Source organism: Takifugu rubripes, chromosome 1 (assembly GCF_901000725.2).
Source record: "Takifugu rubripes chromosome 1, fTakRub1.2, whole genome shotgun sequence".
Lineage (NCBI taxonomy): Eukaryota > Metazoa > Chordata > Actinopteri > Tetraodontiformes > Tetraodontidae > Takifugu > Takifugu rubripes.
In genome coordinates this window covers 4,502,773-4,527,944 of record NC_042285.1, presented here as the reverse complement: position 1 = coordinate 4,527,944, position 25,172 = coordinate 4,502,773, and the positions used below count along the sequence as shown (strand labels likewise).

Here is a 25,172-nt window from a genome sequence, read left to right as displayed (position 1 = left end):
TAAGACATTTTGGCAAATGTGTAAACTAACATGTAACATGTACTAAAATTTCTGAACTACTTTTTGACTGACGTCAGCAGTTTTTCCGCCAACAGGGGGCAGCAGATGAGTCATTGTATGTTAACTATATCCAAACATTCAATTACGCATCCAGCAGGCACAGAGCGACTTGTGCCTCCATCTGGAGTCTGTTTCAGGTCACCCGATGAGTAAGTAAGTCTAATATTAGCTCTTCGTCATCTGCTGAGAGATTTGGATCTTTAAGCGTTAAATGGCGCTCGAGCCCATGACGCCGTCTTGCCTGACGCTTGTGTCATGTGGCTCACAGCCAGCGTTGTTTTGTTTAGTTTATACAATTATATTACGGAGTTTAACCCCCACTGTTTAATCCACCCGAGTGTACTAAATTAGCATTTTTTCAAACTGTTCTTTATGACATGCGAGACGACAGGAATGTCAAGGGAAAATCAACTTTCCTTATAAAGCAAAATGACCTTTTTACAGTTTTGATATGGATTTAACAGAAAATAAAGCACTGGATTGTTGCCAAAATGTCAAACTACTCAGGATTCTGTTGTCTTCCCCTCACGCTAAGACTTTATAAAGCAGCTCTTCACATGATACAAAATGATTTATAATCTCCAGATGCATAAGTGACGGCGGTGGGACAGGACAGGAAGTTGGCGAAATTAAGCTACCTACGGTGGAGCCGTCGGCGTCTTCCGCTTTTCTGGATGGCAAAACAAACAAAAAAAACCCAGCTCTTTTGCTCAAAAACCAGAGAGGGATGAAGCAAAGAAGCAATTACACAGGACAAATATGAGCGTGTCTCATCCCCAGACCAGCACCTTCCCGTGCCACCCCGGTCCCATCCCAGAATCGTTTTGGGTAAAGGAAAGCGCCATCGCTGAAAATCCAAGACCCTCGGCGTCGGGGGCCCCTCCGAGGGGGAGTCGGATGGCATTACCAGATGTATCCACCGTCGTCTGTCTCGCCCTCCTCTTCTTCCTCTTCCTCTGCCTCCTCTCCAATGTCCTCTGCCTCCTTCTCCTCTTCATCCTCCCAACCCACACCGCTTCCAAAATCCCCAGAATACCCGGCAACCTCATCTACATATGGAAATAAACGTGGAAATATAAGCGTTTTGTTTTAATCCATGATCAGGATGGATAACCTCTCTTTTTCTATGGAGTAGTATAAATTTCTGTGTAAATTTAATCCTAGCTACCTTGCTTCTATTGAAAGATGGAGAATCATATATATGACGTTATGGCTAAAGTGCCCTCTAGTGGCCAACAAAAACATCTATACTGTCAGTAAAAGGGATCTGGCGTCTCAAACGGAAAACAAATTGTTTTTCATAAAGCTGAGGTCAGGTCGTGAGCCGATGTTTTAATGATGACTCTCAGGGTCCATTTCCAGGCAGACCTTTTTTTTTCTTATCTATGTAATGACTGAGATGTGCTTTCAAACGTTGATCCTACCGCAGTCAGGGTTGCCATGGATCCTGGAGCCCATCAGTTCCCCGCCATGCTGGTCGACGCACCAGCACTCCCCCCGGCTCTGATCGCACTGCACCTTCCGGTAGTAGCCGTCCTCGTCGCAGCTGGGAATGTACATCCCTGCAAGCACGCGCGCAAGCCCAGTTATAAAATATTCATAACCTCTCATGCGTCGCCTCGGCTGCCACGCGCCGAATCCTGCGACGAGTGCCGCACGAGCCGGCCTGTCGACACCCGTGTTATTGAACCCGTGATGACACATTCAGCCCGAGAAGAGGCAGAATCGTGGCTACCGAGGAAACGTCTCCGCGTGCCTGCGCCATCGGGCCCGATCCCACTCGGCGCTTTAGCGCGCTGTTTTTGGCGGCATGTAAAAATGTAGTGACAGCCTGGGCGACGGTGCTCCGCCGCTTCCGCCTCCCTCGGGACGGCCTTGTCAAAACCCGCTGCTAAGTTCTCTTACAAGCATGTCTGCCGAAACGCAGAGGGAACACAAACAATCAAACAAGTAGGCTGAAAAGCAGCAGCGCGGCATATTGAGCGAGCTGGGTAGATACTGTGGCGCGGGCTTTCTGCGAGAGCCAAGCAGGAGCATTAGCCTTGTTCTTTTCAAAGCCAGTGCTGCCCCCTAATCCCACCCCACAGCCTGATTAGCGCCTAATCCTAGCTGTGCGCTTGTGATCTCTTAAATGAGCCTCCTCCAGCTTCTAACTCACTATAGCGAGCGCCGTGTTATGTAAGCGCCGCATGAATACCTGGAGCAATGCGCAGCGGCGCTGGATGGAGGACCAGGCTGGTGCTATATGGTGGCTGAATCGAGGCGGCGGTTTCTTTAATCAAATTCATCCTGAACTTTAAAGTTCTGTTATGACGGATGCGTTTCTCACCAGGGTTCATCTTGGCCGCTCCCTGAACTTGGATCCTCTCCAGCTCAGCGAGGCACGGCGGCTCTGTTGGAATCAAATAAGAAGAAGCGATGAGGGACGGCGCCTCAAACCGCTCCTTCCGAGCCCCGCTTCAATCCATCTTCTTTGGAATTTAACTTCTTTTGTCATATTGATTCGCTTAAGAAGTCTAACTATTCCCCAAGAGCCCGGGTGATGGTGGGGAGCGCAGGTGAAAGAACATAATATATAGTCAGAGAGGAAGAAACACAGGCAGAAAAAAAGAGAGACAGAGGCTTTGATTTGACCCCCCCAAGGTGATAAAAATATCCCGGAATTCTCTCTGAAATAATCCACAAAGCGATTTCTTTTTCTCTGGCATTCAACTGAAATTTGCAGACTCTTTTCACATTTTCAGTATTACTATAAAACAAACAGGCGGTAAACATCAAAGAATCGACCCCGGGGGGGTTTCAATAGAAAGCAGACTAAATGACCAATTAGCTGCAATAAGTGACAAACAAATGAGGGGAGCTGCCGTTGTGTCACGGAGGTCAAATGGATGGATCCTGCTGATCATTTCCCATTCCGTGTCACGTCACTTCAAAGACAGATCTGATTCCAGATAAATCACCGCCATCACTTCAGCTGACATTAGATGCACACTAATGGCCAATCAGACCCGGTTTCGAACCATTCTCGCTGCATTCGTTGACATTTCAAACACCTTCAGCACTACAGCATGGAGATATTTGCAATTATAACCACATTACAGCTCACAAAAGACTGTCCTCGCACGCCGCCGGCGATTGTTCTGATATGGAAAAACAATTTCGTTGCGTCAACGTGATGGAGCGTCGCTCCAAAGAGAAGCTTCAGCATCCGCTTGATGGATAACAGGGAAACCGGGAGCGGCTTCACAGCCGCGCTTTTCGACACGGTTTCGCAGGCGTGGAGCAGATGGCTCCGACGCGCTCGACGCGAACCGAGACTTCTGTTCATTACAGATCAAAAAACCAGATGTAAATACCAGCGGATCAGACCGAGCCAACCTAGCAAAGCCAGGAAAGGCACTGAAACGTGTAAACCAGGGTGGTTTTTTTGCTATCGCATTCCTAAAGACATTAGATCAGACTAGTCCAAGACTCTGATTACCCCAAATATCGACTTTTTTTTCCAGCCCAGTGTCTAATTGGAACAAAAATGGTAAAAACTGACTGATTATACGCCACGCGAATGTCACTAGACCCTCACGGTTGAAGGTCAACCCATTCTGATTGTAGATATATACAATGAAGAATGCAACAATAAAGGTGATATTGATTTTTGACAAAGATCCAAATACATTAAAGCAGCGTGTATCTATTTTAACCTCTCTCTCTCTCTCCATCCATCTACTTTGCCTATTTATAGCTAACTGGTTCAGGCTGGGCTCTCGCTCTATACACTCACTTTCTCTCCAGAAGCACAGGCACCATTCAGCCATGGAGATCTTTCCATCCTTGTAGGTGTCGCAGGAGTTAAAGAAGGGTCTGATGCAGACCTCGTACTTGTCCAGGTTGATGGCCGTCAGCTCGGACTGGTCCAGATACAGATCGTTGTTGGTGTCCAGCTTGGAAAACATCCAGCCGATGGAGTCCTTGCAGCTGGCTTCGAGGCTCCTGTCCAGGGCTGGCGGGAGAAAAGCACCTTCCTCCACGTCTCGTCGCAGGCACAGAATTCATGGGAGTGCGGTGCGAGATGCTAACCTGAGCTAGTGCCCGATCCAAGCTTGCCGGAGTTGTTCTGCTTGGCGTTCCCATGGAGCAGTTGGAACCAGTCCTTGAGACGGTCGCCCAGGTCCGCCAAGTCCTGGCCGGTGCAGCTGTCTGAGGGACCAAAAGCAGAAACGACACTTCAGAGTGCGGCTTCTTAAAGTTCTTTGTATTGTGTAGCGAGGGGACTGAAACACGCGGCTTTTTCCCTGTCGGAGCTGCTGAGGTGCACTTCAATAAAGCGAAACAGAAGAATTCCACTCTTTTGATCGACTGGCATCTTAAAATGCCCAAGTTCCTGGATAATCAATACAGTTTTGGCTGCATTGATAGAAAGTGTACACTCTAAATAATTAATTAGCACATGATTGAAGAGCTGCATGGCCACACAGGGGAGATTCGGATAACAGTAATCTCTGAAATTGGTGAGTATTGATCCAAAAAGTCAAGCACTGGGTTGATTAGTTCTCTGAGAGTATTGGAATCCTATTCTGCGCGGCAGGCCCACCACGGATGGAGCCGCGCTGATATTCCGAGGAGTAAATATGGTTAAAAGAGACCACTTGCCACGTTTCGCCTCGGTAATTGTTGAGGTTGCGCATGGGCAAAAGCCGCTGCACATGACGCTGAGGTCTTTGCCTGTGAGGCAGGCTTGCTGCTCCAGCTTACACTGCAAGAAGAAAGAGAGAGGGAGGCAACGGAAGAGAGTTAAAATATTCATGGCAGCGAGAGAGCGAGAGAGAGAGAGGGAGATTGCTCATTCAGATGGGACACTGCACTCAAAGGCAGCAAGAACAAGCTGTCATTTACAACCGCCTTCCCCATGCAAGGTCAGAATTAAAAACTGTACGTAAATCAATAAGGAGCCCTGACGGCGGGCAGCGGGCGGCGGGCAGCGGGCGGCGTCACCGCTCAAAGCCACGTCAGTCATTAATCACCAGGCCGAGTTGAGCCGGTGCGCTCGTCCTTCCCGGAGCAGTGATGGACTGTGCCGACCTGCTGCGCCCACGTACTGTATGTGTCAGCACAGCAGGAAACTGCACTTGACTGGACTCCTCTCATTATTGAAAAAAAGATGACACAGCCACTTTCCTTTTCTTCCGGCTCCTTTCTTTTTTCCACCAAGGCAGAAATCAGCAGTGAGGGGAAAAAGAAAAATGATCCTGCTGGCTGCGTCTCGGTGAGGAGGGACTTATTTTACCTCAGTAGCGTAGTTGTGTCCATCAGATCCACAAACAGGAGAGGTCGCCGTCACGGGGCAGGATTTGCAGCTCCCTTCATGGCCCTCTGACTGCCCTGACTGCCTGACCCTGAGTAAGAAAGGGAGAAAACCCACCTTAGGGGAACAGTTCTCATGGATATTGAATTTCCACTGCATGGGAGCTAATTAACTTGGCTTTAATCTACTCGATTTCAATATGAGGTACTTGAATTTTCGACTGTGAACAGAACCTTTCTGCTACTGAATAGCGACTTTAGTAGTGGAATTACGTCCTTCTTAAGCAGGTCCAAGGCAAGTTGGGAGGGCCACAGAGGTCCACAATACTCCAGAGAGGAGAAATGGAAGAGCTTCCACCCCCAAACATAGGTGTTATGAAGAAATCTTTAACGCATTTGTGAATGCGGCACATAGACGCTCTCGTTGCTGCACTATTGTGATGATATAATGCTTTTGGCAAAGTCCTCACCTCGGCAAATTAAGCCCTTTATTTAGACAACAATAAATGAGTGTCGCAGCATGTGGATGTTGCAGGTTGGAATAATTCACTCCATTAAGTCTCTTCATTACGAAACAGTGCTCATTTGGTTTTCACAGTCGAGCAAATACAGAGATCTATCTATCTATCTATCTATCTATCTATCTATCTATCTATCTATCTATCTATCTATCTATCTATCTATCTGAGATTTTAGATGTGGCCACGTCAGAAGAAAATCTGGCTGTAAAAGTTTTTACCTCAAAGGCCATAAAGAAATCTAGCGTCAACATTAAAGAACTGCTGAATTATTAATGTTGAAAGGGGCCTGGGGCCTATACAAAGTACATTTAGTTACTATGGTAACTGCCCTGCGTCCCATTGGGGAAAGAAACAGTCAAAAAATGTAAGGTCAGTTAGCAAGCGCGGAAACCACAATGTTATATGGTTTTTAGCGTTTTCAGTCGTTCGACGATCGTCCATGTTCCCCTCGGGACCGACTTGCGTCCACATATTTAATTAGTCGCAGCACAGCGCTGATGTTCCAGCTAAAACTGCATCCCTCTTGACTCACGACGCTCTCTCAGCCTGTTGCTATTAATCAATAGCTTGACGAGCGCACACTGAAAGCTTTTTTTTGACACCATTGACCGTCTTCCCGCTGAGCGTCCCTCCGCTTTCAGCGACCTACTTTTGCTCCAGTTTCCTGCGATTGACACACATGGCCCTCTGGTAGCCCTGCGCCACGCACACCTTATGGCGGCTGCACTTGACGTTCTGGCACGGATCCTTGGTGGTGTCCACAGCTGAACAAGAGAGAAGGAGAGGGAAGAAAAAAGTTAAACTCGACGCGAGACGTCGACTCCAGCTCAGGTGCTGCATCTATTTTGGAGAGAGCTTCGGGCTGTTTTTCACTCATTTTGACACAAAGGCACGCAGCGACAAAGCAACGCAGCAGAAAGCAGCAGGTTTATGTGCTGTATAATCAACTTTGCCGTGTTTACATTGCAGGGAATGATCTTCCATATTTACCAAACTACCTTAAATGCAGGCAGGCGCAATAAAAATCAGGGAATGTCTGATGACAAATGCTCCGGCAGCGTGCACAAATGAGCACATTGATTTGCCGAGCTGTCATTAGCGAGGCAGCCCATCTCCACCAGCGCTGCCGGCCGTCTCCAGCGGCCGCCTCTGATTGCGAGGGGCTCTGACAGCACTGATTGAGCGTCTCTTTCTTTGTCACATCTCACTTCCCGCGTGTCAACTTATCACTGTCCCTCTCGCATTCCCTCCCTCCCGGTTGATCACTTTCCTCTCCTCCCCTCTCGCCCTCCTCATTGTCTCACGCTGCTTTTCCTAGGAGCTCTTCAACGCCACACTCTTCCCAAACAGCCACGCTGGGCCCAAAATAGCACCACGCCCTCCACCTTCCTCACTGCCACCCGACACTGACCGCCACGCTGTCGCACTCAATCTCCGGGAGGCCTCGGAACCCTCGGAGGATCAGATAAATATAAGGGAGAGTGGAGAGGAGCAGTCACCCGGAGAAATTTAAGCTGTGAGATCCCGAGTCAGCTTCGAACAGCTGCTTTGCAGTCGAGGCGGTAAACAGACAAAGTGGCTAACAGCCAGGTTCCTGCAACATTAGAGTCAAAGCGATGTCAGGGGAGGTGTGAGGGAACTGGTATATTGCTATTTTAGCGCTGGCAGAGTCTAGAATTAATGTGGGTGGTGGTGAGCCTGTCGTGTTAATGACTGTTTCGACTAAACTTTAAAGTTATTAATTTATGTGAGCCAGTCGCGGTTTTGTGGTGTCTAATGAGGAATGTCCACATTCAATTGGTTACATAATCATGAACAAAAGACTCTGAATAACTCGTGTAAATTGTTAATGGCCCTAATTCAGACAATCTTCTGGGACATCCTTCTGTTTACACCAATCCGTCACTGCATGGCTCTACAAACACGCCCTGGATTCATGCATTCAGGTGGAGGCGCATTGAGACGCGAATCCGGCATTTTTTCCAAACAAAGTAAACCTCCTCATGGCAACGGCGCACCCCGATTGGCGCCGATCTCCCCGGTGGAACAATGCACGCTGTCAGAGCGCAGACACTTCTTGTTGTTGAATGGCACAAAGAGTAACAGAAATACACACACACTCCAACTCACCAATTCTGTCCCATTCAGGTAAAGTCTACATTATGGAGCCCTCAACATAGTATAATTTTTTTCTTCAGGAAAGTCTCACAGATCTTTCGGTAGAGTTGGATCATATTTAGAGAGGCCAGGATTTCTCAATAAGAACACTCCAGGTGCCATTTTCCTGAAATAAGTATACACATTAAACTTTAAGTATCATTGTTATACACTGGAGAGGTGAAATGGTGTATTTTGTGGTACCACCACACTTTCAGGGGGACCAAAATTTGTCTTCTCCCCCCCTTCATCACTTTCTTGAGCTCTGTGAATAAACAGCTTTAAATTGCAGAAAGTTCCATCCGAAAGGTTAATCGCCCCCCCCATGTTACACATGTTAAAGTGCAGAGAAGTCTGAGTGGTCCGGTGAAATGATTGAATTTAAAATGCGTTTGCAAGCGAACGCTTACAGATTTAGAGCCGATGTGATATGTTGTCAGGAGCGCGAAAACGCATTTCATTTTCGGGGGAATTAGCTGAAAAGACGTTTCTTGAGAGCATAAATACAAAGAAAAATTCAGCTTTGATAAAAGCAATTAGCAAAAGTGGGGGAAAAGCAGGCTAGCCTGGGCATTGAGTACAGCACTGCAGAGAGAGAAGGTTAAAAAAAATCCTATAAAAAACTTCATTTGTATAAAATAACCTGAGCATTGACTTTAATCATGACCGCTTATATGAACAGCAGTTCTCAAATCCCAACTATTTCTTGATTCTCTTACTCAAATAGGGTCGGAATCGTACAGCTTGGCTAGCAGATTGGTTCAGTCTCTGAAAAATGGTCCGGAAAAGCAGCTTTTCCGTAGATGAGGATTACTAAAATTACGAGTGACTTCTATTCCACAGGCTTCAGGAAAATATGTCAAAATCCATAAAACCATTTATCACCAAAGGTGTGCTCATAACTGTTTTCTATTTTCTGTGTTTTTAATCACACCGTCAGAAAAGATTTTCTCGATAATTGTTCCCATAGAAACACAGCTTAGTGTTTCTCGTACAGTTTCAGATGTTTCTCTCTCGACGCTCCCACATTCAGTATTTATGAGTCCCCTCGAGCCTGCCTTCAAGCTGCAGCTCCAAACCAAACGTGTCTCGAACGCAGTACTCCTGTAAATCTCCTATGGACTCAAATTGGAATCCAAACATGGGATTTGAGTTGTACTAAAGATCAAACATGGGCCGTTTTTTCTTGACAATTCAGCGCAGGGCTGCTCAGTGTGAGAGCCATTATGGGTTTGAAATCCTTGTGCAACCAAGAGGAACAAAGGCTATCTTCACTGCCTGTGTCAGATGATTATTCCTATAACTATGCTGCTATCAGGACTGGAACACGATGGCTGCCTCCCCCACAATATGATCTACCCCGCCGACCCAAGCAGCCGGTGACAGGGCCGTCCACCGAGAGTCCCCACCAAGTATTAATTTTACATTTAAACCACCCGTGTGTACATTTAATTAAGTGTTACTTTGGGAAGATCTGGACAGAGTTATTGTGCTGAGAGGTGAAATAAAATATTAAAAGCATGAAAGAGATGAACCCATTGGCAGAGTTAGGTAAATTAGTTCTGATTGGAATCGCAATTACTGTCATATTAGAGGAGTCTTTTATAGCCTTGACTTTAATTGGCGGTTTCTGTTAATGCAGCCTGGAGCTTTTATCCTGTTCCAGTGGATGAATTAAACGAGATACCTGCGAAAATCTCCCGCAATAGAAGTGAAATGACAGGCTTATTTCTTTTTTAGCTGTCAAACCTTCCTTTAGTCGCAGTAACTGCCGCCATGTTGTTTCGGAACCATCTTTAGAGCTCGACGGTGCAAAAGCACGCTTAATTTCTCTATCAGCCTCCCTAAAGGGGCGCCTGAAGTCTCCTTTTAGGTCTTTTGTTCTATTCGCAGCTTGCAGGTACAGCGTGTCGGAGTTTTCTTCTGCCTTGTCTAATTTGCAATGAAGCGGGCCCCGATCAATTAGGTCTGCAGAATTAGCCCCAGTGGGAGCTGGGACGGGGCTGAAATCAATGGTATTCAAATGAACATCCTCCACATTACAGCAAGCGAGGCGTTTTCCTGAGACTACATTAGTCATTCTCCCTGTTGCAAGAACAGATGTCTGTGATAACATGGGGAGATGCTTCTCCTCACATCTTCCTTCTTTGATGCAAAGTTTGGCGCCTTTTAAGTGCAGCTGCATGGGTGCGGAGCACCAGAGCTCCTCCCACCTTCATCTCACAGCAGGCTGCATGAACCTGTTCTAGCGGTTACAGCTCATATAAATAGATAATATAAGTCCTCTCATATCCTGACCTGAGATGCTGTCCTGAGAATTTCATGTTTCACTTCTTTTCTGGCAACTCGATCAACCTGCACCGACCCTGATGGCTGCAGTGCATATTTTATATAAAATCATGCTCATAATATTGATATATTAGGGATAATGTGAAATCACTGGCTGAGAAATGAAACATTAAAGGTTAAACAGCCATTTTTGGTGAGTTGGATCACAGCTCTGATTGAGTGGGGACTTGGAACTGGCTCGGATCTCAGAATTTGCTCATCTAATATTCGTGAAAAGCACTCCGACAACCCTAGTTTCGCCCCCAAAGTTAAAGGCAGCAGTGTTAGCATGTGAGCTGGAGCAAATATATTTTAAGATAAGCCCCATGTGCAACACATGCTGAAATCTGATTGGTTACACAATTAAATCATGATACACTTCAGTGAAGTGGTGGCCAGATCAGGAGCTTAGTGTATAACACGCTAAAAGACACTCTTGCTTTGAGTAATTTAATTTAAATGGTACAGTAGAAGTGTTTTTAGTCGCAGATTTAATGTATGTGTAATTCTCTACAGACATAAAGAGCACAAACTTATTTTCTCAAGGTGAAATTAAAAAAAACAACCCAAAAAAAGACCCCAATGGAGGAAAATGGAGCCTAGTGGGAGTTCTGAATCCAGCCCTCAGCAACAAAAGCAATTATAGCCAGCGTTTTAAACTAATGGATCCTACTGAAGAGTGCAACCTCACCTTTCCTGTGAATCACCACCTTTTTTCCCACCTAACACAAGCTGCGACACCTCGGTTCAGCGCTCTCCTCCTGCTGGAAGACCTCGGATAACTGCAGCAATTAAAACAACCCGACGCTTCCGCAACATGCACCACGCTGCTTAATATGCCTTGAGTGGACAGACTGCACTTAGCATTGATGATTCAAGCTAAATCTATAGAGCATAATAGTCTTTTGAAACAATTTTGAACAGTCAGTCATGCACACGCTCCAAAAAAGGTTCCTAATTGAACATAATTCACCATCCTCTGACTTACTTTCATCAGACGCCGTGTTCTCCTCCCCATTTTTGACGTAGTCATCCTAGAAAGAAAAACACATTCAGATTCAATCGTTCTCCACACAAACGAAAACGTCTCGCTAGATTTGCCATGTTTGAATAACACAATGTCTGCATGTACGAGGGCAGGGCTCGGCTTAAGAATGGAACCAGCTGCACATGTTGATATGAAAGCACCCCCGTTGCTACTATAAATTAAACTTCCTCCACTCATCTGCCTCCATCCGCCATATCTGGTCTTTCTAAGATGACGTGAAATTGACAAAAATGTACCCATCTGTATTGTAAATAATGGAGATTTATTACAGCGGATGGGCCGTATCCATATAAGCGTGGAAGCGCCTGACAGTGAGCTGTAATTTCTCCAGAAAGGAGGCCTGTTGGACTGTAGCAGCTGCGTCTGAGCCGAGCAGAATCACTGAATCAGCACAGCCACTGGCTGTTGGCTCTACAAACCACTCGCAGGAAAAACACACACACCCCTCTGCCTCCTCATTCTTAACTTCTCCCCATTTTGGTTGCGTGAGGTATTAAGTCCCTCTAATGTTCCGATGGATCCAGAAGCTCCAGCTTCTGACTGGTCAGACAGGAAGTCGCTGCTGCGGCTCTAAAGCGTGACAGGCGCCCTGCAGATGTGTTGCCGACCCGGCACCACTCGGGTTTCCTGTCGCATGGATAGAATCGTTCGCTGGGTTCCAGCGGAGAACCGGTTTAAACTGACCACATCGACGCTCGGCGCTGCCTTTATCGACGCCTCTCATTTGATTCCACGCACCTTACATAACGCTGATGTCAAGAGGGGCAGCGGGCGCTCGGTGTCCTGTGAATAGATGCTCGAAGCCCATTGTGCGCCGCGGCCGTGCATTTTCCAGTGGAATCCCCAGCGACATGCTGAAACATACCGTTCTCTCTAGGGAGGGCAGGGCCACGATTTTAACTCCAGCTCACGCCCTTTGGCTTTTCTGAAGAAAAAACTAAATAACGATAAATGACTTGAAACTCTCGTCTGTTCTATTTTAGTTGAATCGATGAGGAAGCCAATCCAAGCGGAGAATCACGGGTGGCACTGGTATCAATAACATGGATTCCCAGTGCTACCCTGTCCTCTCCTTCCTCTTGCATCCTCTTCCTATCTATCTATCTATCTATCTATCTATCTATCTATCTATCTATCTATCTATCTATCTATCTATCTATCTATCTATCTATCTATCTATCTATCTATCCATCCATCCATCCATCCATCCATCCATCCATCCATCCATCCATCCACCCACCCACTTACCCACCCATCCATCCATCCATCCATCCTTTATTCATTTTCGGTTTCTAGTAGTTTGTTTCTTCCAGTTTTATTCAGCTTATTACTTATTTTGGGCCTAGATCACATCGCATTGTTGCGTTTTTGCACCTGCACACATGAGCGTGTGCGCGTGTGCATACGGGCACGTGTGCGTGTGTGTATACCTGGGGATGTTTTGATATGATTCTAATAGAAATTCAAAGATCCAACTCCGCTGAATTCATTCGGAGCCATTTCTGAGTCTGAGCAGAGGGGAGCAACTATAAAGGGTGTCGGTTTCTGCCGGGCACCGGGCCCAGACAGGACCCCGAGGATCGGCTCTGGTCTGTCTTATTCTGCTCTGAGGCTCCCGAGTCAGTGAAGCTGATCAAGCACAAAGCTGACGGCAAGGGTGACACTTCTTTTACTGCAGCTTTGAATGCACACATGCACTAAGCCGGAGCCAAACATGATTCAGAACACTAAAATGGGTTTTTCATGGAGAATATGCTGTGGAAAACAGACATCCAGAGAAATACAGGCAGCAGATACAGACCAAAATTACAAAAGAGACACTAACCTCCACTTCCTGTGGCATTGACAAGCAGCAGCGGAGGGGGAAAGAAAGAGAAAGAAATGGTTAAAGGTGATCATATACAGCACTTTACAGTCTTCATTATCCTTGCGTCACTTCGCAACACTTATGGCAGCAGTAAAACTGTCGGCCCCTAATGCAGGATGATTGCAACTACACGCCTCGGTCTCGCTCGTCTCGGGGGACAACATAAGACATTCACAGAGGATTATGAGCGCCTATTAACGGAGGATGATCTGCCGCCGCTTCCCCGAGCTGGCGAGGATCCCGATCGCTAAAGGGCTCATTCTGTGGCAGCGTTAGCAAGGAAATGTTAAATGCCAGGCCTCCTGCCACTTCAGCAGTTGTGGATAAACCATGGAGTTTCCTCCTTAGTTTTGACAGACATAGCTCCTATAAAATGCAACCTTGTGTTATCAGGGGAGTCCTTTCTTTTATTTATTTTTTCTCCCCTTGCCTTTCACCAGCTTGGCGAGGATCCAAGAGTAGCGTACATCAATAGCCACCGCAGCCTCTCCCTGTGTGTTTCATCATTCAATGCCCTGGTGCCTCGAAGAGAAATGTAGCACCGCTTGCTTTATTTCAGCAGCTCAGCCCTGTAAATAAACCTCATTCTTACACACGCCGGCGCTCTCGCGCGCACAGTGCTGCTCCTGTCCGCTGTATATCACAGCAAACAATTTATAGGCACACAAGGACGAGCCAAGAAAACCAGGGAGAGAACTGTTGAGGAGGAATGTGGGGATTTATCTGGGAGTGACAGTAAGGCGCCAGATTTCCATGGAGATGGCTTCTTAATGGCGAATATTTTGCCCATAGCAGTGTCCTGCCACTACAAACAATATATACTATAGCTTATTACCTTCAGATTTACCTCTTTGTTTTTCGGGTGAGGGGGAAAAGAAAACTTGTCATACGAAATCGAGGCCTTTTTGCAATGATGATGCTTGTTATAGCAGCAACGGAACATTCAGGGTGACCCCAGTTGAGGAGGGACGGTGATCTTGAGTCAGTTTTTTCTTAAAAAAAAAAAAAAAAGTCATCATAAAATTCTGGTCTCTTGCATCAGATGAGGTAATGACTTAATTAACTGGTCACAGCACCACCGCAATTACCCCGTCCTCCTGCTGCACGGGGCCAAACGCAGCCTGGCAGGGTGTCCTAAAGGATGGGGCGCTTATCTTCGCCCAACAGCAGCGTGGCAGCTAGGACGCCAGTGACGCTTATCCTTCACCAAGGTTGAAAGCTAATGCCTTCTCATCAAATCCCGGCAAGGCTCTCAGGAAGCCCACATAAGAATCGAAGGGGGTGGGGGGGGTGGAATCAGGGTCCAAATTGGTATGATATTCACGGTGACGGTCCCCTGAGTTATGTGGCTGCTATCACACACACACCACCTCTCCTGCCATTTGTCTGCAAGGCCGTGACGCAGCCGTTGTAAAACAGAGCCAGGAGGCTAATGGAGCTTGACTATCCAGATGCTGCAACTGCTCCTCCTGGACCGCTCACCAGCGTTATAGTGACAGCATTCTGGCCCCCAGCCTGGCTGCCATCCTTTGGGGTGACGTTGATCCCGAACAAGCCCGGGCTCGTGTTACCTAGGTCACTGCACATGCACACACCTGGTTGAAGCATCTTACATGCAAATCCCCCTCCCCTCTCTCAGTTTACTGGTTTTTGTATGGAATGAAGGAGATCTGTGGCAACTGCGATAGAAAAGCAATTATTCCAAATTTAAAGTCTTTGGGAAGAAGCGGTGATGATGCCGGAGAAGATGTCCAAGTATCTGTGTCTCTATCTATTTCTGTACACTTGATGGATGACCAATCATTTTCCATGAGTCATTAATGTGCCTACGCTGACACTGGGATCTGCGCATGATTAGGCAGCAAAGTGCATGAGTAATCCTACTTGAAAATACTTCTCAGTTTGAAAATAAATCAATCGAGAGCATTTAAATGTGTTGGAAAGGTTGCACGAGACTGAACAACAGGTCTGTAAACAGACACGTGAAGCCCTGTTGGGCTTTAAAGGGTAATTTAGCACTCATAATAAATACACATTCATAGTTTCCAATTAGGTTTAATCATATTTATGGTATTTTCTTTGATTTATGAGTAGATCAATGTTGATTATACAGTGTTCCAGAATGACCAACTAGGGCTGAATACTTCCCTATCCATCCCTCATTAGCCAGAATTTAGTTTCTTTTGTGAGTCAGTTTCCTCACTAAATAAATCAATCAATAAAATCAAAGAAACAGATCAATAATCATGAATGACCCGTTCTAGTTCTGTCAATGAATCAGAGATTTTAGACATTAATTACGCAATTCAGTAAATGAACTTTGGTTCGTTCGATATTAATCTCATTTTTGTCTCTCGTCTCTCAACAAGTGAATGCTGATGACAAACGGACCCAAGCTGGTTCTCGTGTGCACATTTTTGACTTTGTCAAAACGTAATAGAATTGCAAACGTATACAAAGGAGCTAGGAGAGGAGGGTGCTTTAAAACAGAGAAACTGGAGCAACAATCTGGTTACATGGTTCTAACTGCTGCTCAGAGAGTAAAGGTCAAAGGAATTTGCATAGGACAGACACATTTACATAGGACAGTTCTGCATGTCCTCGCCCTGCTGCAGCGCTCCACGTTGCGCCCGCGGACGCTTTGTGTGAAAACATTTGGAGCAACGAAAAGGATCCGAATGCCTACGTCATCCACGCGGTGCAGTGGAACCTTCGGCGTCTAATTCTGACCCCTTTTTCTCTCAATGTGTCCAACCTGCCACGTCAAAATCACTGCGTGACGCGTTGCACATCTAACGCAATAAACAAAGCAAATGTCTCCCAAGGAGCAACCTTGTGGAGGTGGACTGTCCGGGTCATGTCTATTCTCTCCTCCACCTCCACCTCCACCTCCACCTCCACCTCACCTCTCCTCTCCTCTCCTCTCCTCTCCTCTCCTCTCCTCTCCTCTCCTCTCCTCTCCTCTCCTGTCCTCTCCTGTCCTCTCCTATCCTCTCATCTCATCTCCTCTCCTCTCCTGCCCTCTCCTCTCCTCTCCTCTCCTCTCCTCTCCTCTCCTCTCCTCTCCTCTCCTCTCCTCCCTCTCCTCCTCTCCTCTCCTCTCCTCTCCTCTCCTCTCCTCTCCTCTCCTCCTCCCCTCTCCTCTCCTCTCCTCTCCTCTCCTCTCCTCTCCTCTCCTCCCCTCCCCATCTCCTCTTTCACATTTATGTGTTTGTCCTGATAACGACTGTAAAAAATTAGCCACGGCCCCACCCCCACAAAGCTTCTTAAAGTTCCCACAAATGGACACAGCCAGAGAGCCTGCAGCCAATCTTTACTCCTCTCCCTGTAGTTACCAGGGACCAGCAGGAGGCCATCTTGCTTGTCCTGTGTCATTATTGTGCCTCAAATCGGCGTGCTGGGGCCACTGTGCCGGTGGAAATGTCTTCCTCAGTTTGTTCCCCACTGTCTTTGAAAACGATAGATAAATGGGAGAGACACTAATGGCTCAGACCAACCACAGATTGTACCACTTAGAAATGCATTAGCGTTCCGAAATGATGCAGCACGTCTTTCAGCTCCAACCTGCTGGCTGTAGAGACGTAAAACGGTGCACTTTCACCAAAACATCCGGCAGGATTCACAGAAACAGCCTGGAAACATATTTTAATATTAATCTTTTGAGTTTGGAACAATATCTTCCCGGATCGCGACGAGACGTCTGCCCAGTCCCTGCTATGATCAGCGTTGTCGGAGGCGATTATGGGCTGGATAGAAACAAGAAATGAGAATATCACCCAGATGAAGTAAAAGAAACCCACAAAGAGATCAGGCCGCTTAAAATCCGAGCTTCATGTCACAGCCCGGCAACGCAGAGCCGGATCAAATTGATCGCGTGAGCCTGAATGCTCGAGGGCCAGCAGGCGAAGGACACATGTTCTTTTAAAAGGTAAGGTGCTTGTCTGCAATGCAGCACAACACAGCACAGTCTGCAGCCATATCTGCTCATTGAAGCTCCGGCTTTCTAGTTTGAGCCACCATATTTGTCCTCCTTGCTACCAAAACCAGCTACAATCAGGCCGAAGCTATTTTAAAAAAAATATGAAACAGCGGTCTCAACTTCTCACAGGTTGTTTTTTCCAGCTGCTGCTGATTTTGGCTAATAAGACATTTCAGGAAGTTGCAACACAGACGTGTACATTGTTCCCCTCTCTGGAGGCTTAAAACAAGGCCCAGGCTGAATTCTGCAGCAAGCTCGTTTTTTATCAAGGTGTTGCTCCTGTGTGGTAAAACCGCAGGAAAAAAAAAAGCATTCAACATTCTACTGAGCTGAGCAGAACCCGAAGAGGCTCTGCGACATCCCATCGTCCCCGTCCCTCCCTCATTTGCAAAACAAAGATGCAGAGAGGGAAGAGGCGAGCTTCCAGGTTGAGCTCCACAGCTCCACGCCCCCGGGGAGCGAGCGGCTCACACCGGACCATCTTCCCTGGGTTGAGCAACGCTGCCTCTGCAAACACCAGCAGCAGCAGAAGGAAACAGCACAAAAAAACTCAGAAAATTCAATATCACCGCGTCGTTTCACGGCCACTTTTACGCTCGGGCTTGATTTCAAGCTGTACCTGCTACCTGTTCAGCTAGCTGATGATAAAAGTCCCCAATATTTCTCATCGATGTTGAGTCCGCTGATGCTCTGGAGCTCTGCCAGCGTTGAAAGCAACAACCAGCAACGTGTTAAAGACAAGGTAATGAAGATAAAAATCCAAGCTGAAATGCAGCCGGGGCCCGCGGGAGACATCTCACAGGGGGTAGTAGAGTTAAATATGCTGGCAAGATGATTGCATTTAAACCCCATTCCACCCAAATCTGCCATGGCAATGAGGACAAATTAGGTTGTTGTGGCAGCTGATAATGGCGCTCTCCTGCTGTGGCAGCGGGATATTACAGTAAAACAGGCGTCCGCACCGAGGTGTCACATTAAGGCTTTAGGGAGGACTTCATCACATATAAATGAGATTCGGTCTGGTCTTTCAACTGAGGAAAGAGCTATTAATGCTTTATCTCTGCACCCTATCACTTCTATATGATTTGCTTGATTGAGGTCATTTCAATATGACTTTGGAGAGAGGATCCATTGCGGTGCCTACACGGCAAATTAACAGCAAACTAAAACACACACACACACACACACACACACACACACACACACACACACACACACAGCAAGAATCTGCCACCAGCCACACATACTAAATAAAGCTTTTCCGGACGTGTGTCCTTGACACCTCTGTTGCTGTGACAGTTAATAGCGAGAGGCTCGTACAGTAGCTCGGAAACAGGCATCCATCTTGTCCGACACTGAAATCGCACAGAAAAGCGCGGTTGGCCGTCCCGGGGCAAGATCACCAGCCGTCTGACCTAACTGTGCACCGTCGGCCCGCCGTTTCAAGAACGTGCCCACGTGATCTGAAGGGAAGAACGCCCAGTTTGACTTGGGCGCTTCTTTTCCAACAGAGCTGACGGAAAGTGGTGCTGGAGCTTGAGCATATGTCTTTAGCGCAGCTCAGTTAGCAACGACAGTGATGGCGCGCGTGTGAAAGGCATGAGACAGAACTGAATATTTAGCATTTTTGACAGCTTCATCAGTAACTCTACCGAGATAACATATGCTCACGGGAGACTTTTTAGGCTTAATAAATGCGGATCTACTGGATATAGACTTTCCACGGGTAGCATGTCCTCACATGTGAAGGGTATATTCAGACTTATATATTTATTTCTGGCCTTGTGCCTGTGAGTGATAACAATAAAGGTCAAAGCAAATGCAGACGACGGGGGATGGCGTCGCCGCAGAGTGGCAGAGGATTTTCCCTGGTGAAAACAGCCCCTGATGGATTCCTTATCGTCACGTTCCTTATGTCTCTAATGATGTGTCACATTTTTATCACGCCAGCCTGCGGAACTGCATTTGCGTTAATCTACCCTTTTTTCCTCCCTTACATAACCGGTGAAACACAACAATTAAGCTTTTCCAGGATGCCGTTGGCATCCTGCGCAGCCAAATTATTCGCGGTAACAGACGAGACCTTAATGCGTATTCTTTACTTCATTAATTACACTGGGGAACACAATTTTATTAGGTTAGGTCTGACAGCAGTCTGACAGCAGTTTCAGCTAATTTTTGGGTACGGAATCCAAAACTGATCTTAGTTTTTCTCTATCACGTCAGGTTTTTGAACTATATGATCACTTCTAGTTAAACGTATGAATATGGATTGTACTGACATTTTGGGAGCTGCACAATCAAGTTGCCACATAGCTGGAGATGAGTCCAGTCGTAATCAGCTGTCAATTCTGGCGACAGCTAATCAGCGGAATGTTGCTTATCTGGAGGGGAAGCTGTGGAGAAGTTAACTTGACACACTAGAAAATAGCTGAGTGCAATTTTGGAATCAGCGTGGCAATTTTATTTTTAATCAGCATCAAAATCTAACTCAGCAGAATTTGTTTTTTCAAATTGTCCCCCAGTTGTATTCACATCTTGTGCACAGTGGGTTTGTTAGCATTTAAAATAGTGAGCATGTTGAGCATGTTGTCATGAAAACCTGAAATTCAGTAGGTGTAACAGTATTGAAATATCTTATTGTCTTTTTTTTTTTAAATTAAAAACTGTTGTGCCTGCAGGTGAACTCACCAAACGGGAGGTGATCAATTTAAAGCTGTATTAAAATCCACTTATAATGCTATACGACGCTATCCTGAATGTACTTCCTGTTGCTTAATCACCGATTGGGTAGCGGTTGCTCTTCGACGTTAGCCGCTAACGAAGACAGGCAAGCTCCTGTGCTCGCAGGAAGGCGTAGAGGAGCTTCACCGCCATAGAGACGACTCTCAGGCAGATGCCAGTATAAATAATGCATGAACGATTGAGCCAGAAGAAGAACCTTGGAACAGCTGATTATTCAGCCCGATGTTATGCCAACCTGCAGAAAAGTTAACATCGGAAAAAAAATGCGGCCCGGGCCCATCATGGCTCCCAGACTGTGTGTTCATACACTGATGCAGGAGGTGCAGCCAGGTTCTGTTCGTTCAACGTGCTGTTCTGCCCCAGCAAGAAGGGCCCTAATGAGGGGAGAGACGTGTGGCAGTTAGCTTATGTGCATTCCTTGCTGCTGCTCAGTGCATCCCTTGAGCTTTGTTGCATGAAACACTTACTGGAACACACAGAGTCCTGTTTTCCAGAGGAGCCACAACGCAAAAGTAGCTCCTCCACTCAATTAGGAGTCCAACAGGATTTTCACCTTTAGAGTTAGGCTGGAGCGGTTCACACACACGTCCCAACGCGTGCCCTTAACACACCAGTTAAAGGTGAAATACCTCGTTTTGCCGCTGCTGTTGACCTTTTAATCTCATTAGTGTGCAAAAAAAAAGATTCACAAATATCACTGATTGCCTGGTGCCATCGTCAGATGCACAAACACAGGGGGGTTGTTTTCAATCGCTTCGGGTTAAAACTGCATATCCTGTTCTCTCGGCCTGATTTTAGATAGCGAGAGGCTCGTGAGCGCAGCAGGTCGCTGAGGTTGAATAACAAGAGACTGGAACCCCATTCGAGCCTTTATCCCCCGGTCAATCTGTGAGTCACCGCGATCATTGACCAGGTCATCGCAATCATCTCAATCAGCGCGGCGGCACGGGAACTGACGCTGATCCATAACTGTTCCGGGCATCAACCTTTACAGGGCCACGATGTGCTCGTGCTGTGGAGGAAGAGCGGCGCCATGATGGTTTAACGCTTTTATCCAGAAAAGGTAAAATCGCCATCTCCTGTCAAGTGTGCCCCCCCCCCCCCACCCCCAGTTCTTGCATCACTGTGCGCGATCAAAGCCGAGATCAATATCCAGGGAAATATTTAACACGGAGTACGATTAAGCCGGGGAAAATCTGTCTTGTCGTTAAGTACCCAGGAATTATAGATGGAAAAGGCTTCGGATTCCAGTTGGCCGAACGATGCTTTGATACCCCTGACTCATCATTAGCGTGTTCTGGACTGTGTGCATTCAAATGTGTCATGTTAGCTCCGTGAAGGGCTTTATATCTCCATTTTTCCACGCGTGTCACAGGTCTTGACGGTGTTTACATTCATTCAGACGAAATTATCTCAGTCTAAGTGAACGAGACAGTTGCCAGCAAAATCTAGAAAATCGGCCTTTTCTACAATTTGTTTGCGGCTTGGGGGGATGGGGGGCGACACTATTAAATAGCCGCTGATTTCAGTTTCACGGCTCATTTGTGACAAAGGAAAAGCTAAAGGTAAAAAAAAAGAGAACAGCACAATTATAAATAAAGCGCCAGGCAAAGTGAGAGGAACAACCAGAGCTCGTCTTTCATCACTCTTTGTTCGTTTTCACAAGCAAATGACCCCCGAAACCGTTAACCTGGAAAAAAACCTGTAATTTTCCCTCATTAAAAATGTGGCTGGCAGCGGAGCAGGTGCAAAGCATGAAGGGAAAAAAGGAAAAAAACAGCCCTCAGATGGTGGACTGAATGCCGGCACAGCTACTTAATGAGTTACTTCTTCTCAGAGGTTGGAGAGATGGAGCCAGGGGGGGTTGGAGCGGAGAGGGGTGGGTGTGGGGGGGGGGTATCTGGCTGTGAATGCACAGCTCAGTATCACATGCTTAAGCAGCGGCCCCGGCGCTCACCCACCTAAACACAGCAGCCCGGAACGTGCAAAAGTCACACCGCTCCTGCTCAGGTCGGGGAAAACCAGGAGATGGATGAAGAGTTGGAACATTTGGACGCGAGCGAGGCGTTCACCGCTCCTGTAAAATGTCAGTCCCGGAGACGTTAAAAAGACGCCATATTGCGTATCGCCCCGGCACCACCTGCCGCTGCAGCTGTTGGCCGCATTGCTTTTCCTTCAATACTCACTCATTAAGACTTCCTGCTGGATAATACACTAAAACCCGTTATAACACTGTAGTAAGCGTGTTTGTACCACAACAGCCGATCCTCAAGCGGTGAAGAAGAACTCTCTTTCCTGCTGGTTTAAAATAACAAGAAAATTCATTCAAAGGAGCAATAGATTTAGTTCTGACTTTGGATTTCCTCTGATAATCAGGGGCTGATAACTCCACTGGGGGTGGGGCAGAATCACAGATGAATATGCAACACAGCAGAGACGCCATTAGCCGAGTCTCCGTGCTGTCAAGCGACCAACCTCGTTTCTGTGCTTGTGTTTCTTTAAGTGAGCCAGGTTAGAAGTCCAAGGTGATGCTTCTCTAATGAGCCCACGTGACTCTTTTTCTCAGGGTTCTTGGATTGTAGCCTTTCAGCTCTCGTTCAGCGCGATCTAAAAGTGAGTTTTTCACCTTGAACCTTTGCTCAGAAGTCTCGGTGTCACTAAGCTGAATCACAGAGAATTTCAAACTGGCTTTTATCCTTAAATCATCTTTAAATTCTCTATGATGATCTCCCTGTTTTTGATCCTCTTTTTCCCCCTCTGGAGCCAAATTTCATGCCTTCATTTCACCTGCACGTATGAGTTCTGCCTGACACAACGCTGAATCCACTGAGTGGACTACTTATTGACTCTATGAAGTGAATAGTTTCAATGTTTTAGATGGCTGTTTCATTTCAGGGGAGGAAAAAGATGAGAGATGAAGTCAGGCTGCTTCAGAAAGGCTGTAAAACAGCTTCAGCCGGCAGCTTCTAGAGCCTTCAGCACACTGTCAATAAGAGATAATTGTAATTCATTAATAAATTGGGTCACAGGTGTCTTTAATGGGATTATTTAAATGAGAGGATGTCACCATTAAGACCTGCAAGGCTGCACGGAAGGACATTATTTGGTGAATCTTTCCTGAGTGTGTTCACGGCACCCCTGCTGCTCCATCATTCCGAACAACAAAAGAATAACTCCAGTTGGATAATGAACTGATCTCTAACAAACCACCGCCACACAAACTCCTCTGATCTGGCTGCTGCAGGAAGGTTCGGGTGTTGCAGGATTCTCCAGGACTTGAACCACATCTCTAAATACGATAACATACTTGTATCATTGGGACAGACTTCAACAAATCACAACATTTTTAATGAATCACCTCAGAGAATCAATAGACTGTTAATGTAAAGGCTGAATATTGACTTTTACCTGCGGGATATGGAGGAGCAAAATTGGCTATAAAATAACGGTAGACAGATGCTTCTGCAGCGTTTAGATATAAATATGATTTTTTTTTAGTAACATAGATGTCCAATCAGGCTTTGTCAAAGCTCCGGAAGCCTGTACGTGTGAAATCCACATCTCCGGGCACTGATAGGTAAAAACCAGAGCCTGAGAATTGTTTTAAAGACTTGTGCGAAGGTGTTTTTTCGTGAACCAACAGAGGAAGAGAAAGCGTTCGTTCCAGCGCGTGGTGGTTATTGTCAGAACACCGGGTGACAATTCTTATGTTACACGGATTTCACGACAAAATGGTCATTTTGCGCGTATTTGCACTTGAGAGTCACAGTTCACTGCGCGTAACCGGCCGAGAAAACCGCCAGCGTGGACCCCCCCCCCCCCCCCCACCAACGACCTCTCCAATTATCGCCAAATGCGCTTTTGGAACAAGACTGAAAACGCGCAACTTACGTCTCTGAAGCGGTTCCAGTGTTTGATCTTGCGGCTGTACTGGGAGATGGTTGACAGCCATTGCTCGTCTTCCATGAAATTCCCGGCTTTCCCGGCTTCTTTCGCACTTTTCACATCCACCTGGAGAGAGAAGCCCGCCAGCAGGCACAGGGAAGCGACGAGACGCGCGGCGACCATGTTGGCCGAGCAGTTCCAGTTCAGGCTGGGATGGATCTGCTGTAGATGCTGCTGCTGCTGGAGGTGCTGGTGCTGGTGGTGGTGATGCTCCTTCGCTGCGCACCGCTGCTTCTGCTGCTGCTGGAGAGAGAGAGAGACAGACAGACAGAGAGAGAGAGAGGGGAGAGAAAGGGGGGGGAGGGAGGAAGAGTTCAAGATAAGATCCTGCACCAATCATCTCTTTCCGCTACCTGCATTTATTTTGGGCTTTTTGATGGGAGAAAAAGGAGATTTTTAAAATGCTGCTGCAAGGATGAGACATTTGCGCCGATCGGCAGTCACGTTGGGCGTCTAAACACTTTAAAACCGGAGCAAGTTCAACTCTGATACATCTTTTGTCATCTTTGACACACAGTAAAGTCAGTCATGGACTGTATCGAGCACGTTTAAATCGAACTGAGCGTCACCTAAATTTCAAATTCGTATTTTGAATATATTTTTCGGTCCAGAAGCTTTAAACGTCCGCACAAGGCAACTGTGGACAGCGCAGATTGCCGGTTGTCTGGCTAATTTTAAATCTGAATGCGCACCTCAAAGCGTTCAATATTGTTGCCACGTTGCTGGAGTTGACGGGTCGATGCCTGGAGTGGGGCGTTTAGTAAATTCCACATTGGAACAACAGCAGTCGGCTTTGAGATGCTTTTCTAAGGCAGCTTGTGCTTGTTTGGTCTGTCAGATTGAGATTAGAAGATCGATAACCGACCAGAGTGGTATCAATCTTTTGATCTGAGTCTCTGACAGATAATGAACAAGCATATTTTCCCCAATTGCCAAACTATTTTGTTAAAAGCTTGGAATTGATGGGCTTGTCCAGCAGCACTGGATGTGGAATTCACTCGCAGCTGTTCGTCTTTTGTTGATAGAAATTGTTAATTTAAACATCTCACTCGTATCTGGATTCATCCGCCCGTCAAGTCCAGCCCAGTACTATTCTCTTCCACCTTTTGTCCCCCTTAGATTCACTGTTGACATATTTGAAGAGCAGCTCGGGGCATTTTCCCGCTCAGCGCATCATCTCTGCAACGGAGAGGTCAAAGGTCACGCGTTGAGCTGCTACTGCAG

At 46.7% G+C, this 25,172-nt stretch overlaps 1 protein-coding gene across 1 annotated transcript in view; it reads right to left on the bottom strand.

The window, feature by feature from the left end:
* Window positions 1–24,201, bottom strand: part of LOC101078445 (SPARC (osteonectin), cwcv and kazal like domains proteoglycan 2) — a 24,736-nt gene extending 535 nt beyond the window's left edge. The window contains exons 1-11 of the mRNA XM_029847548.1: window positions 23,895–24,201; window positions 13,238–13,246; window positions 11,353–11,398; window positions 6,529–6,643; window positions 5,342–5,450; window positions 4,708–4,810; window positions 4,135–4,254; window positions 3,839–4,057; window positions 2,390–2,452; window positions 1,485–1,622; window positions 1–1,109 (exon numbers count right to left, since the gene is read on the bottom strand). The exon at window positions 1–1,109 is cut by the window's left edge and continues 535 nt beyond it. Of these exons, the coding sequence (XP_029703408.1) occupies window positions 964–1,109; window positions 1,485–1,622; window positions 2,390–2,452; window positions 3,839–4,057; window positions 4,135–4,254; window positions 4,708–4,810; window positions 5,342–5,450; window positions 6,529–6,643; window positions 11,353–11,398; window positions 13,238–13,246; window positions 23,895–24,071 (1,245 nt within the window). The 5' untranslated portion in view covers window positions 24,072–24,201 and the 3' untranslated portion in view covers window positions 1–963. The remainder of the gene's footprint in view (window positions 1,110–1,484; window positions 1,623–2,389; window positions 2,453–3,838; window positions 4,058–4,134; window positions 4,255–4,707; window positions 4,811–5,341; window positions 5,451–6,528; window positions 6,644–11,352; window positions 11,399–13,237; window positions 13,247–23,894) is intronic.
* Window positions 24,202–25,172: the final 971 nt, after the last annotated feature.